The 16,311-nt window shown below is 41.7% G+C and overlaps 1 protein-coding gene across 2 annotated transcripts in view; it reads right to left on the bottom strand.

Moving 5' to 3' along the window:
* Positions 1-870: 870 nt before the first annotated feature.
* The window catches only part of LOC306706195 (copine-9-like), a gene marked incomplete at both ends in the record, with an annotated part of 88,542 nt that continues 73,101 nt past the window's right edge, over positions 871-16,311 (bottom strand). For both annotated transcript variants that reach the window (XM_079173155.1, XM_079173156.1), the window contains 2 exons: positions 871-1,053; positions 8,880-8,953. In XM_079173155.1, coding sequence (XP_079029281.1) covers positions 871-1,053; positions 8,880-8,953 — 257 coding nt within the window. The remainder of the gene's footprint in view (positions 1,054-8,879; positions 8,954-16,311) is intronic.

Here is a 16,311-nt window from a genome sequence, read left to right as displayed (position 1 = left end):
GACTGCGAGTCACAGCCACTATAACAGATCAAACTGGTGACTGTGAGGAGAAGCGGACCAAGTCAACGGGCCGAACTGCAATAATTTTGCTTTTAGAACGCCGACATCCACCTGTCTCTATGCCTCGTGTCTTTCCCCCCTTTAACTCCCCCTTGGAAGGCAAACCTCACAGTTTGAAAACCCTTTTGGACTGAACTGATTGTTTGTCAGCCTCTATTTTAGTTTGAAAGAGATTTGGCACAGCTCGATGATAACGAAGATGGTGAAAAAACACACCTGTCTTCATGGCGACAAACTACCCCAAACAGATTACAGTCAAAGCTTGGCCAAAAATACCCCCCCCACCCCCAATCACCCGATACAAGCTGGCGTATATTGCCCGTCAACAGCTCTGCTTTCATTCGGGGACTGGCTTGAATTTAATTTAATGTCTCGCACTTCCTGGGGCCGCTGCCAAATGTGACTAAAGTAAACACTTTGCTGACGACAAACGTGAAAACTTTTTGTGCACAAACGTGTCCGGTGAGGGGGAATTAACAGACAAATTCAAAAAGACTCGCTGCTCTCTCATACAGTAAAGGAAAAGTACTGATTATATATATATATATATATATATATATATATATATATATATATATATATATATATATATATACACATAACGGTGTGATATAAAGATCAGTCACGGATGAGCTGCCGCTGTTTCGCTGTGATGTGACAGTTTGGCTTCACCAGCAAGACAAGACAAGAAGAGGTCAAGTCGCCGGGTCGATCCTTCTGCTCCTGTTTCAAAGGAACAAATGGCTGTATGGGAGGTGAGCGGAGACAGAGTGAGTCAGTGATGGGGAGGCAGAGATGGGCGGGGGGGGGTCAGATGTGTCGGTGCAGCTCCGGTAGCGGCGAGGAGGAGAGGGCCGGTCGCGGTTCGACTCCCCGGCTTTTCATGAAAGACAGCAGCTGGTCGGGGATCTCGGCGAGGACGTCCTTAGCCAGCCGGGCCATGCTGAGGACCTGGTTGCCGGATCTGTCGATGTAGTCTCTGAACGGGACAAACTATAAGCGGGGGTGAACAATAGTTTAGATGTTTTGATAGTATTTGTATGTAAATAAGGTCTATATTGATGACATATCTTTGGTCTCATAATGTTAAAACAAGCCTGTTTTGGACATCAAAAATACATAAAACTCCTGTCTTCATACGTCTGTTAAAGTCAGACAAAGTCTTTTATGTCAATTTTCGCTGAGGCCCCCCTGACAGTATCACAGGACGTTGTGCTGTAACTTTTTTTTTCTTCTCACATTGCTGTATGTAAAGAGATATATTCAAAGTTCATTACCCTGCACCAAATAGGTGAAAACACGTTTTACAAACTGACTTGAAAAGTCCCTCATTTACAGTGTTTTAAAAAATATAAAAAAATCTATATGTTCTTTCTTTGATTATAAGACATGATTATTAAATCATAAATTCCAGGGCTTCCTGCAAATAACTAGGTATTTCATTCCTAAAAAGGAGAAATGAACCACGTTTATCACTCGCAGTCCTCAGACAATTCATGAGAAAATAATCAAATAAAGTAACTCCCGGTACAAACCAGGGAGAAAAGCCGAGCAGACACTGCACAGGGGGCGGATCCCCAAGCTGAGGTGATAGAGGGAGTCTACTACCCAGTGTAGGTGCTGCAGCCACTAGGCTGATGGTCACACCTGCAGCCCATCAGGTAATTAGAGTGAGCATATGTTCACAGGGCTGGGAGGCAGCAGCAGCAGACAGACTGGGCAGAAGACTACGAGGATCTCCAGAACCACTTGAGAGGAGCTGCATCAGACGTGAGGTACTTCAGCAGACTCATCTCTCTGCTCTGCCCACACAGGACGGAGGAATTGTGTCGCACTGGGTGTAGACCGAAGGCCAAAGAAACCGACCGGGAGGAATCTTTTAAGTTTGACCCCATCCCCCTTTACCCTAACCTGTTTATGAAAGGACACTTTTTGCCATGTAGCCACTGCCTCCGAGTCTCCTGTTTTATTCCTGAATCTTGTCGCCACGTCCCCTGGGTTGCCACACCACAAAGACATTTGTAAAGAGGGAAGTGCACTTCTTAAAGTGTCAAGCCCTCCTACAGAAATGTGCACCTCCCTCTCAGCATACGCACTTCTCACGGGAATTCAATATTCAGAGTGGAGGAGAAAGTATGTAACTGTCCTTGCATCCATGCACAAGGCTATATATCAAACAATCCCTTGTGCACCCTGTCCATTACGCAGCTGTGAGGATACAAATCTATGTTTAAATTTAGATATGGATACTGCAATTGCAATCAGGACATATTTGAAAAGTAATAACATACTGTATCTACATATTTTGTCATTGAAATAACCTATAATTAATACACCTCTGCACTCCGCAAGTCTCCACCTCCCCAAACGGCTCACAGGTAAATAAAGTGTACATTCAAAGCTTCCCAACGGGTACTATACAGGTGGATTTTTAGTACGTACTGCAGCTGCCCAAACAAAGTATGCACTGTTGCATGCAGTGCGCATTGGACTGGGACATACTTCTTTGTCATTTCATGGCACCTTGAACTTTGACCCTCTTGCGCATAGTGTAACAGACTGTCTCATGTTTGTCATTTTGGTGTTGAAGATCTGTTGAGGTTTGCCGTAGAGAAGGGGCAACTCCCACCTCTGGTCGAAGGGGGAAAACAGAAATAAAGAGAGAAGCCGTGGGCTGATCAAGATGTCTGGTTTCCCGACTCCACTTATTACTATCTGATAAGTGCCCTCATACAGGAACCCAAGACGCTCGGTCACAATAGGATTGTGCAAAGGATTGTGGGTCAGAACAGACAGAAAAGCATGCATACTGCAAAATGTGACGGAATGCAGCAGACGATCCTGCTATTTTTGGTAGACTGCATTTGACATACCATGTATTGGGACACACTGTTTTTCTGCCATACTAAATAGTATGGTAGTATGAGTAATGAAACACACTGTGGGCTGCAGAGTTTGTTGGATTAAATTGAAATGCATGTTGTTTTTTGGGTAATATACCAATCACCAGGTAAAGACGCTAATGTTCCCTCGGACGCAGTGACACAAATCGTCTTGCTTTTTGAAAAGGACAGTGACGGTAAGCTAAATATTTTTGGTCATTGCAGCTTAAAGTGGCACACCGCACATTTATGGCCCAGTTCATGTTTCTCCTTTTTATTTTCATGAATTGTTTTAACAAGTGACCCTCAAGTTAAAAAAGCCTTTGAACTCCTGGTTTATGGTGCGCAAGTGGAGGTCTGATGGCAGCACTCTGACTTAAATTTATAGCAACAGGAGAAAAATACATTGATGTTTATCAAAACAGTTTCTGTGTTCACTTATACTGTAGTAGCAAAACAAAAGCAATTTAGTGAAACCTTTTTCCGTATTTAGGAATATATTGATGACTGGTACTTTAGGCCTTATAATAGGATATTAATGTTTTGCAGTAAATAGCTACTGCCACTTTGCTAGAACTACATTTGTGCAATCTTATATACTCGCATGGCTCCTCTCAACGTCTAGACAGTATACATTTATCATTGAGCTCATTTTTCATCGTACCCTATGCTCTGCCAGCTGACTGGCCAGTACTATAGAAAAATTCAAAAGGTGCATTGTTATCAGAGGCCATTGTATTAAGCTTCCTATTTGTGTTCTATCGGGCTTTCTAAAATTACTATTTACTGTTGCCAGTTCTGGATTTTATCAGTCCCTGACGGGGTTACTGCGCTCTTTAGAAAACTCGCTGCAAAACAATTTCACGAAAGAGCTGCTCCCTCGTGCCGACTTTGAAAATAACTGGACGTGGCTTTTTGGGCAAACTCGGTGAGGAAATGTCTTTTTAGATACTGATAAGTCAAATGTTCAATATAATACAGTAGGCTATCGGCTTGTGATTTGAGTAGGTTCACCTGTTCAGTGTAAAATAGATACATGACCTGGGGTTAACTTTAAAGGACTGACTCTTCAAAGAGTCACAGCAGAAGGGTTCTACAGTATATTTCCATTCGATGGATACAAAATGTTTCTGTAATGATACAATTTTGAAAACCTAGCATTATATTTTTTTTATATATTTCGTAGTACATAGAAACTCAAATGCTTTAAACTATCCTGTAAATGATTTCTCTTGATTCTTTTCGACTGACTTTAAATCAGGTTTGGGACTTCTTCTGTGAGCCCTCAGAGGCTACTTGCAACATTACCAAAACCAGTTACCCATAAGGCCATAGTGCAACAAAGAGACAGTTTTTCATTTTGTGTTCCCTGGTCTTTATGTTCTGAGATTATCGGTGTTCTTATAAAATGTTAGTCGGTTATTAAAATACATAAGTTTACATCCTCTTGCATGCTTATTAGTGGTGCAACGGATCATGAAACTCTATCACTGATCAGTCACAGATCAGCACAAAAGTAAAGGAGCAAATATAACTTTTAGATCCCTGATCACGTTATTTCTTTGCCGCCGATACTAATTACCGATCATTGATGATCCATATTGTTTGGTTATAGCAGCTGGTCTACAAGGATCCAGACTATTTTTTTTTTGCCACTGTCCCAAAAGTAATTTCAACAGCTGTGAAGTCTGTAAACCATCTAACATTCTAAATGTTCTCCTTTTACTTAGTCCTTCAGAAAAACACAAAATTGAATAAGGAAATAAATGTATGGATTATGTCGTTTTAATGATGTATTATTAGCTCATAATTCACCTCTAATATCTATTTATGTTGTTGTGAAAACATCTCCTTGAAACTACTGGATTTATTCAAGTTTCTCACCAACACTACATTTTACGAGATCACATTGAACCAGTGGCGGGCCGTGCATTTTATACCTGGTCCTGCACTCGTAAAAATGAAGCTCAACACCTACAAATACACTATGACTGCAGATACATGAATACCCGCATGACGGGATGTGGTGGCATTAACGAACAATGCATATAGTCAAAACTCGCATTCCGCCACACACTCAAGAGCACGGTTCATTCAAATATGATTCATATCAGAGGGAACAATATTACCCATATCATGAAAATGATACGATAGTCAAATTAACAGAGTAGTAACGCTATCACCCCATCCAAGAAATACACGACTCCATAGTTCTTGTTACTGACGGATCTATTCGTCTGTCAACACCAAGACGGAAAATTAGTCCACTTGAAAACACATGAATCTTCAAAGTAGATCACTTAAACTTAACTTTAACACTTTGCGCGGAGTATATAGACCGCTAGCGCTTTGCGCGTCTTGTTGCTGTGCACCGGCTAAATGTGTCCCCAGCGCAACATAGGACGTAACAATAGTTCCTATCACATATAAAACAAAATGGAAAACCATATTCATAAAAACAAGTTGTACAAATAATAATATATAATATAAACAAGCATATTAAATAATGACATAAATATGTATGGCAGTTAAAGCTACTGCAGTTAACTTACCAAAGCTGCTGTTCACTATTTAAAGACAAAGTCCATCCTCCTTTCTTTGTTAATAAAGAGTTTAATCTCACGGTTGTTGAGTACATCCGTGCGTTTTAGTTCCAGTAAGAAGTCCTTCTTGATTCATGGACACCAGTGAAGACAGTCGAGCCTCCCCAGTTGTATTTCTTGAATACGTTTTAATGCGTTTGAGGGCTAAAAATGTCCGCTCGACAGAGGCAGCAGATATTGGGATTGTCACCGCCCAACATGTCATGCTAGCCCACTGACCAATCACGTATGGCTAGGCCAGCTAGCAGCTCTGACATGTCAAAGAACACGCCCAACATGTCAAACTAAAGATCTGATTGGTTGAAGACTATGACAATCAACAATATCGTCCCCATTAAACTGCAAAGGGATTCACTTGTGAGTCTGAAGGCCTGGGTCCTCTCTTCTTACCTAGAGACACAGAGGTGAAATCTAATTGGATAAAAGCTCTACTTAAAACAAGCTGCACTAGAAGCAGAGCAACTGAGGAAGACAGTAGCTGTGCAATGAGAAAATAAGATAATGGGAACAATATTTGTATAAATTACAATACATGTAGTGTATTTAAGAAAAATCATTAAATTATAAAATAGTTAACTTTGTGATTCTATTTAGGCCAGCAGAGAAGGCCTTACAGGCCCTGACGGCCCGCCACTGCATTGAAACATCATAACATTGCAATTTACCTTCGTTCAATGCTCATTTTCACTGAACAGAGCCTGAACGCTTCATAATGTAACTGAACAGAACGGATCACGGATAGACTGTGATCCGTTACACAGCTAGTGTTTGATTGTTCCCTCTCGGAGGCAAACGTGGGGGTAGCATCACACTGAGGGCCCTATTTGAACAATCTATGAAGTGAGTGCTGCATATGCATTTACACCAGGGGTCCCCAAACTTTTTCCTGTGAGGGCCACATCACTGAACATATCGTTTGACCTAGGGCCCGATCATGGGGGGGGGGGGGGGTGCTACTCGCGTGCTACTCGCGTGCTACTCGCAGGTGAGCGACCGTTGCATCGTGCGCGCGGATCGGGGCTCGGCTCTTCTACTTCTTCTACTCTTCTACTTCTACAGGGTGCGCGCATGACAGCTCTCATCTCGTTCGCCCCCTGGTGGTTGGCTGATTAAAATTCGATTAATTGTGCAGACTGAAAAAAATCATAATGCGTCTCTGGTATTGTTCAGGGGGCCGGACCAAATGTGGAGGCGGGCCGCATCCGGCCCGCGGGCCGTAGTTTGGGGACCACTGATTTACACCTTTCACTGGTTAAAACCTCTTGAACCCTAAGCCTATTTTTAGCCCTCTGCTCGAAAATGTCTTACCCATACTCAAGAGAGTGTAAATCTTTAACTACAAGGTCTATTTGAATAATTTAAATGGTATAATAACACAAATAAATGTGAGCTTTGTTAAGATGTGTACATATCATTGTATATGTTACTGGTAAATGCTGGACGAATGTTACACACAGCTCAAATTGAAAATGTTCAGGTTCGCCTGAAAAAAAAAGCACTTTTATTGATTTTAAATGACGCAGAAGCAGGCCTAAACTCTCCCAAATCATATCACAACACGTCAGCAGTCCTTTTAAAAAAAGGAATTGGCTTTGATAGAGTGAAGTATGCCTGAGAAATCAAGGCCGGTGTACAGGTCAGCTGAGGTCAGCCAACGTCAATTCTGATTTTGGAAGCAGCACATATAGCTATTTTATTGTACTTTTATATACTATATAACTATATTTCACATCTTTTACGACTAATAGTGTTCAATCTATCTAATACAGCAGTTTCGCATCATTTTGAGAGCCTGGGCCATATAAAAACCTGTAAAACATGGCCGATTTTCGTCTGAATTTCAGTTTTACGGGATGCAATTGAACCTTACCAAAGCCTGTGATTGGCCGATTTGCGCATGTGATACAGATTTGAACCCGGAAGATTGTGGGGAATGTAGTGATACGTTCTTTGAGTTGTTTGACAGAATTTTAAGCCAATAAACTAATCTAAAACCGTGGTCCGCCCCCATGGGTCAAACCCATTGGCCAAAACTGAAATAGGTCAAATGCCTACCCTAAGTTAGATTGATCCCAATTTCTTCAGGAAACAGTTCAGAGCCGCCACAGGATGTTGATAGAACAGTAGGACCCGGGGAAATATGTCTTTGTTTACATCAAAACAGCACAAAGGTAAGGAGTTTTTGAAATATTAGTGGTGAAGCGGTGTGTTGTTCTGGTGCTTGTTTGCTCACAGCTCTGTGATGGTTTCACTTAGATAAATAGTGAAGATATCTTTGGATTCAGTGTGTTATTGGCGTGTTTTCTGCTATTTCGGTTGTCTATGTTAGCATTTAGCTTCTTCTTATTAGCGCCTACTGGAGTGTGTGGTCGGCTCAGCAATGGCGAAAAAAAGAGTGATATTGTGGACATTCTTTTAGTTGCTTATTTGAGTTTGTGTAGAATTGTGTTTGGAGTGTGTACACTGGCTTGCAGGAAAGTGTTTTACAGAATTTCTTCGTTAATTTGGTATATAGCATGTATGAAGCATTAATAATATTTTTGTATGAAAAGTCCATTCTACGACATTTGGAACAGAGCCTCGGAACAGAACGGAGACCTTTTGGGCGTCTTCGGGTCCAAGAGGTTTTAAACAGTAAGGCGTAGGAGACAAAGGGGTTGTATTCACTTTCCTGATTAATCAAAGGGTATGTTTTGGGCGTAATGCAAATTAAACCAATCAGTGTCATCTTCCATTCCCTTTAAAAGTCAGGTGCGCCTGCATTTTATTTATTTACAAATCGGAGAAGCAAGAGTTTTTCCAGTGTAAATGTCGTTGAATGGCTGAACAACAACAAATAAGGATTGAAGCTGAATGTTTTGCTGGATAAAAACACGAATTCTGGAAATGATCACATCTATCTTTTTTTTTCCAATACATTTTGACTTTTGGACTTTACAACGCTCTAGAGCTATTTGTAATGTTTGGATCACACAAGTTGGATCACAGTCCTACGCAGCCACCACGGCAATCTACTGTTAGTAGCTGTCCATTTACAGGGGTTGCTGAATACGGAGGCTGCATTACGCGTGGGATAAATGGGATCCTTGGAAAGGTACTTTTCAGTTGTGTGGGCAAGTGAAACCAGAATCATTGTATTGTGCCCTTGAGCAAGACACAGAGCTTGTTCAGTGGCCCACCATAAACGGGTATTGTGATGTATATTGTATGAGGCAGTCCCCAGTGTGTGTTTGAGTGTGTGTTGTGAATTTAAGCAGTCGTCCAGGAAATGCATGCAGCTGCTGTTGACAGAAACAAGTTTAACCTTAACGTTAAACAGTATTATGGCGAGTACCTGTACAATGTCTCTCTCAGCAAGACGGCCCCTGGAGGACACCCTCACTTCATCTCCATCCAGCTCTTCCATAGCTAAAAAGGGGGAGAGAAAGTGTTTGAAAAATTCACTCGAGACCGATGTAACAATCATTAAACAGGACATTTATTCTTGCAAGAAGGAGACATAGTTGATTCACATACAAAATTTGCATCAAGGCTGCTCGGAGATCTGTCTCTGATATTTATACTGAGTAAACAACATGCAGTGGGCATTTACGTCTCAAAGGATAACACATGAATTGCGTTTCACACAGGCGTCTACGTAGAGTATCTGGAACATCACTTTAACAATTTGTTCTCGTACAAAGGTCACTTTTATCGAAATCAAGAAGTCATGGTTGCAAATCAGCTCTGCGTAACTAAGTGTTCGTCTTAGGAGACAGCTGATACTTCGATAGACAAAACAGCTGCTGAAGACGCCTGGTGTCACAGACAAGGACACAGGCCTTAAACACTTACAGAGGACATGCGCTTTTGTTAAATGTATAACATTCCTTAATCATTTAAATGCATACTAATTAGTCATTTAGATTTTTCCCAACAGAAAGCAACAGACAGACTCAATACTGGAACCAGGGGGAGAATTTAGAGGAAGTACAGGATGTTCTGTTGTATTTTCATAACGTAATTTGCTGATGTGGAGCACAGCATGGGGAGTAAGAACAGGTATTCAGAGGAGAATGGTTAGAACGAGAATGCCATTTCATAAGCAAAAATGAAAGCTCAGCAGGCTTTCATACAGCCATTTCCAACTATGGCCAAACACAGGAAGAGGCGCTTGCTCTAAATTGGCGCTCTGATGGAGATGTCATTCTGAGAGGTCTTCAAAAAGAGCACCTGCGACAGTGTACATCCTGCAACTGGAGTCACTCTGGCAGTGAAAAATAACAGCCTGCGTGGAAAGGTGACTGAGTACAAGTTAAGGTCAAATTAGCAAACGAGGTACGTTTGCTATGATGCAATATTAACTTCAATCTTAGGCAGAGTTTTATGATGCTGCTGAATTTCTCAGCAAACTGTTATGGAGCCACCTAGCTAGATGGCTAATAAGCCAAGCTAAGCAGCAGCTGGAACGATTCGTTGCGCTGTGAGTGACAGTGACAGATTGAAATGATGTGTCGCAAGCATATCAGAGTTTCTATTGGCCCACAGCTAACGTGGGTGGAGGTAATGGACTCAATATGGTTGCTTTGTTGTGCAAATGGTCCCCCTCTGTAGATATGCTCTTTTTAATGATATGGCACAATTTTATGTTTTAGAACAAATTATTTCACCGACCCCTTTGGGGTCCCCAGACACCACTTAGAGAATCACAGTGTTATGGTACACAGACCATCTAAAGGTTTTATAACCTACCTACCTGCTCCTGACAGCACACAACTCTAAATTTGGGTGAGCAAGTATCTCCATATTGATTGAACTTTATTTTGTTTTAGTATGAACTTGGATTCACTAATCAGAGATTATTTTTGTTAAATTCTGAGACGGAGCTCCGCTTAAATTAAATCAAGTTTTACTAAACTCTGATGAGAATGAATCTTAGATTAAGGAGATTAAACACTCACGATCAGAAATGGAGGACACAGATGGAAGACAGAGCAAATAACAAATAGAGGCAATTAGGCCTGGCAATAAGGCGCGCACACACACACACACACACACACACACACACTTTCCGAGGTGTTATTAAGCCAGTTTGACCTTGCTTTCACCACCATTTCTCCCACCATTCGATCGCTTAAACAAGTAGAACGCACAGAGCCAATGATGAGGCGTTAGGTCGTCACAGCCTGCCGAGCAGCAACAGACTGCACTCTCACTCAAGCAGCTTCCACTGAAAAAGTCATTGACCTGTGGACTGTAAGACTCCCAGGAGGTGGAGCGTACTGGACTGGTCTATATGAAGAACCTAGTATGATAGAGTTGCCAAACTGGTTTCCTGTTTGCTCACAGGAGTCCCATCGGGTCAGGTAAAACATATTTGCGTCTCCTGAATCACCTTAACATTTCAGACAATGTAAGCCGCTGCTTCGTGGGGCTGGCAATTCAATTATGCTAAGCTACGTTTTTTTCAGATACACAGCGGAGATTTTGATTGGCAGTGGTGTCACAGTGCAGTCGGTCCCCATATTGTATATGGAATTAAAAAAAATATTTTTATTGAAGGATGCATGCGATGCATATTGGTCAGGACCATTTAATTGGCTACCGAGCGAGGACCATTTGGGGTTCCAGCGAGACAGTTTAGCGAAGAGTGTCATAGAAGGCACTTTTCAGAAACGAATATAATGAATGCTGCACATGTTATATACCAGATTAAACAGCAACACTACCATGTAAGTCATTTGTTACACACTCCAAACACAATTATACACAACTAATACAAGCAACTAGAAGATGTACCACAATATCACGTATTTGTCGCCATGACTCAAGAACTACACTCCTGAGAAAGCTACGAACAAAGAAGCCTACGGCTACTACACGGCCGAGCAATACATTGCAGAGCATGAGAATTCGACACAGAATCCAGAGATATCTTCAGAATATCTCTCCCTGAAACCAGTACAGAGCTGTGAGCAAACAAACGCCAGAACAACAAACCACTTCACCAAAAAAAATTCCAAGCAGGGCCTTACCTTTACATTGAATCACGAAAAGACCGGCATAATTCCCCGTTTGCTGGCTAAAAACTGCTCCTACCTATGTCCTGTGTCTCTCTTTGTTTCCTGGTGAAAGGGGGGGTCAACCTAACTTGTAGGACCCAGGGGGAAGGGGTCAGACATTTGTCGAATGGAATTTTAGGCTCAGGGGTGCGGGGCGTTTTTTCGATTTTTACTGGCTAAAGACTGTCAATCAACACCAGGCTTTGTCAATCAACACCAGGCTTTCACTACCGCATTCCTAAGACTGACGCATCTAAAATGGTGTCATTTTCTAAAATTGACCAATCGTAGGCTTCCTGAGCTCCCAACACACACATGAAGACTGGAGCTCAGACGAGAATCATCCATGGTTTACAGCCTTAGAGAGGATTCTGGCTCTCAAAATGAAGCCAAACTGCTGTATTAGGTTAGATTGAACACTATTAGTTATAAAACAAGTGCAATATATAGTTATATAGTATATAAAAGTACAATGGAACAGCTGCAACAGCTGGTTCCAAAATGAGAATTTGGCTTGACCTCGCGTGACCCTTCGTACTGAAACCTCTATAACTTTGACCTACTTCACTTTATCAAAGCCACATTTTTTTGGGAGACTACTGACATGACTACTGCTATGGTTTGGGAGAGTTTTTAGGCTAGCCAGGGCTTCATTTCAAGAACAAAATAAAAGTGCTTTTTTTCTCCAGGTGAACCTGAAAATGTGATAAAGATGTGTGCTATCTTCATTTAGTATTAACCAGTAACATATACACTGATATTTACACATCTGATCAAATCTCACAAGTGTTTCTGTTATTAAAACATTAAATAAAATAGACCTTGTAGTTACAGAACTATAGTCTTTGGTATGGGTATGAAATTTTCGGGCAGAGGCCTAAAAATAGGGCTATAGGGTTTAAGAGGTAGACAAGGAGAGTTATGAAGGCAAATCAATGTGCGTGTGGATCTCATTTATGCTCTGTAAGGGGCTGAGGGGCAGATTAATTAGAGGCATCTACATTCCAGCCAGAAGGCTCCACCCACTCCCTCAGGAGAGCATTGGGATCAGATGTGGGAAAAGACACCTCGAGCTGATACGTTGGTAAGTAGGTAAACGTCTGTATCTCTCACGTCATGCTCACTACATGAAATATTCAATGAACATGGGAAAAAAAAAAATCTGATCCAATCTGGTAGCCATGCTTCTGTAGTTGCCCTCATATCTGGTCATATTTAAAAGAAATGGGAAAATAGGTCTAGATTCGAGAATTCTAGAACAGGAGGTGGGTTCTTGGAATGGTGCAAAAGGAATTTGCCTTTATTACATTCCAATGATGATCATTGGAATGTGGTGTGACATCACAGATGTGGCAGGGTGTCTTATAGCACTACAGAAGGTTAGACTAACACTTGATTTAATTTCAAAAGCCACAGAAAACCCCAGACTTTAGAGCCATGTGCGAGGGACTTCAGGCCGAGGTAGAGCAGCTGCTAAAGCGTAAAAAATGGTTGACGGACAGAAACTATGAGCTGGGCCAAAAGCTGTCTAGCCTGTATTTGGCCAGAACAACGTTTCACAACGGACATTATGAGTTGATTCAAGAGGAGGAGGAAGAACCACACAGTCTGGCCTTCAAGTGTCAAAGACGCATATATGTCGCCAACATGAAAGTAGAACTTGTCGAGGACCAGATGATCCAAAAGGAGAAGGAGTTTGAACAGGCAATTCAGATTGAAAAACAGCAGCATCTGAGGTTGCAGAACAAATGCACCAGGGAAGCGCAGTTACAAAAAAAGAGGGCAGATGAGACAGTGAAGAATTTGACGGAGGAGATGAATGACCTGAGACAGTATAAAACTCTTGCCATCGCAAATATTGAAAAACTACACAAACAGGCAGAACCTGACGTTCTGACATACAAGAGCCAGTTTAATTGTGAGAAAAAGAGTTTCAACAATTACAAGAAACATATGATGGCTCAGAAGGACAAACTCCTTTTGGACATGGAACATACAATAAAAAGAGAGGTAATTCACAGGACAGCAGTGTGTAAAAAGGAGATAAAGGCATTGAAAGACAAAAATACAGAACTTTCAAATCAGCTAAGAGAAGGCCAGCTATTGCAGGCTAATACATTGAGTGAACTAGATAGTCTCAAACTCCGGTTCAATCAACACTTAATCACATTAACAATGCAGGAAAAGCACCTAATTTCCTCCCATGAAATCCAAACTAAACTGGAAGAGAAGGAGAGGAAGTTGACGAATACTATTGACTCCAAAGATCTGAAGATAATCCATCTCACGAATCTGATCACTGAGTTGGAGGAAAAGAACAATGAAGTCAACGCTAGGAGAGAACGCTTACATCAAAAGTGGCAAAAGGCTTTGACGAAAGGCAATGAGCAGGCAGCAATGATTCAAGAGATGCAGGATGACATCAGACTGAAGGCTGGCAAGAACAGTGCAATGGTCGAGGAACAGGTCGTGGTTAAGGAGCAGCATCGTGAATCGAGTAACCAGCTGATAAACGTAAAGTGTCAGCTGGCGGAAAGCGTGAAGGCTCTGGATGTCTGCAAGACTTCCGCCGTTAATGAGCGGGCGCTGAGTGAGAAGAAGATGGCTGAGATGGCGGCGAAGAATGAGGAGTTGGAGGAGGAGCTGCAGCGCCACAAAGAATTGCTAGAGGAGGGCAACAAGCAGGTGGAGAATGTGCAGGTGGAGAACGAGCAGCTGAGACAGAAACGCCCCTTGATGAAGTATGTAGTTCTACCAAATAAGACCCCTCTGATTCCCAAACAGCCTCAATCCCCCTCTGAAGACATGCTGAAGGTCCAGGTTCAATTTGGGCAAAAATTGAAGCACACTTGCTTCCCACTCTTGAAGAAATCCATGATTCAGCCCAAGGAGACATCTCAAGCTCGCCCTGCTTCCTCCAAACTCCCGGCGTCATGGAAGAGCAAACAGTCTGCACACAGCCCCACCCAAATCTCCAGCCAGACCCCCAGCAACGTGGATCAAAAATCAGAGAAGAGCGTGAGGTGGCAGCTGCAGAAAAGCTTAAGGGTCTTGGGCGTCTGTGTGACCAATAATGAGCGGGCGCTGGGTAAGAAAAAGATGGCGGAGATGGAGCCGCTGAAATTCAGTCCGGTTCCGCCCACATGTCAAGCTCACCCCGCTTCCTCCAATCTCCTGGCGTCAAGGAAGAGCAAACAGTCGGCGCCCAGCCCCACCCAAATCTCCAGCGACGTGGATCAAAAACAGTCCACTACCCAAAATACACCACACTCCCTTCCATCCCTGAGATGAATGTTAGTTAGAGTCAGTGGCGGCTGGTCGATAGAGTGCGCCGACCCCCCTTGAGCTACACATAATACAAAAATAAACTATAGAAATTGTCAATATTTGTGTTTTTTAAATATGGAATGTACCCAGTAATATGTGTAAAATATGACATCTGCGGTAAATATATGCTTTTCCTGCACGTCCTCTCCGCGTGTGCACGTCTCAGCTGAGCTGGGGCGCTGGAGAAACTGCCCCAAAGAGGCGGGTCTATGAAGCAGTTTAGCCAATGATGCTTTAATGCTGATTAAAGATATAAATGAGTGACATATGTGGAGAATTTAAGTATTAAAAGCATTATTTAGTAGAATTAATAACACCCCTAGTGGTGAATAGAATTGTCACAATGATGAGAATGTAAATTATGTTAAGAGTCACAATATATTTACTTATGGAATGTAATATAGGTTTACAGGATGTTTACTTATGGAAGATATTATATGTTTGCAATAAGTTTACTTGTAGGAGTCTTTAACATAATCATTGGAAGTATTGAACCAAAGTACAGTCACATAGGTTAGGGGGTTCTGAGCCATGAGGCAGAGAGATCAGGGGAGATAGGGTCAGTGAGGAATGCAGAGGACAGGCTCTTCACGACCATATAAGGCAGGGGTGTCCAAACCTTTTTCAAAGAGGGCCAGATTTGATAATGTGAAGATGCCCAAGGGCCAACAGTCCCTGCTGACATTATTTTAAACAATACAAGTTGCCTATACATACACTATTATTTAATAATTATATTTTCAATGACACAGCAGGGATCATTTTATTTTAAATATGATCTTTAAAATGTAGCATTCTGGTGTACTCTGAGAAGAAAATTAAGTGATAAGACATTTACTTTAAGCAAAAAACTAATTTATTATTCAGTTATTAATCAGTATTTCAGCTCTGGTTGAACAGCTGGATAGTTTTTTTCAATCTATTATTATTATTAACCTTTTATGTAGACAAAATCCATTGAGAACGAGGTCTCATTTTCAAAAGTTTGTCATTTAAAAACAAAGATAGCAAGAGTAGCGAGAACCATCGACTGTACAAATAAAGTGATTAGTTTTCATTGAACCCCGTTACTGTATTAACTTCCACTGTTACTGTAAAGCTGTTAGAATTGTGGCCTATCTTCTATTTGCAAATAATATGCATTCAATCCAGTTCAATTATTTAAATTAGAATGAAGAGTAAAGTAATAGCTGTGATCTATACACACCTCTGCATTAGCAACCCACTGAAATGAAGATACAGGCACCTTAACCCTCTCTATCAATACTTCAGGGCCCTGTTGGGACCGGAAGTACCCTGGCTGTGGTCATCACAGTGAACAGTGTCTGGGAGTGTGATGAGAGCGCACGTGAGCCCTTGTTACTGTAGTTCATCTCCTTGGAGCAGAGGCAGCATTTA

This window comes from Pholis gunnellus (assembly GCF_910591455.1).
Source record: "Pholis gunnellus genome assembly, chromosome: 2".
NCBI classification, from domain to species: Eukaryota; Metazoa; Chordata; class Actinopteri; order Perciformes; family Pholidae; genus Pholis; species Pholis gunnellus.
This window is presented reverse-complemented; position numbering and strand designations above follow the sequence as displayed.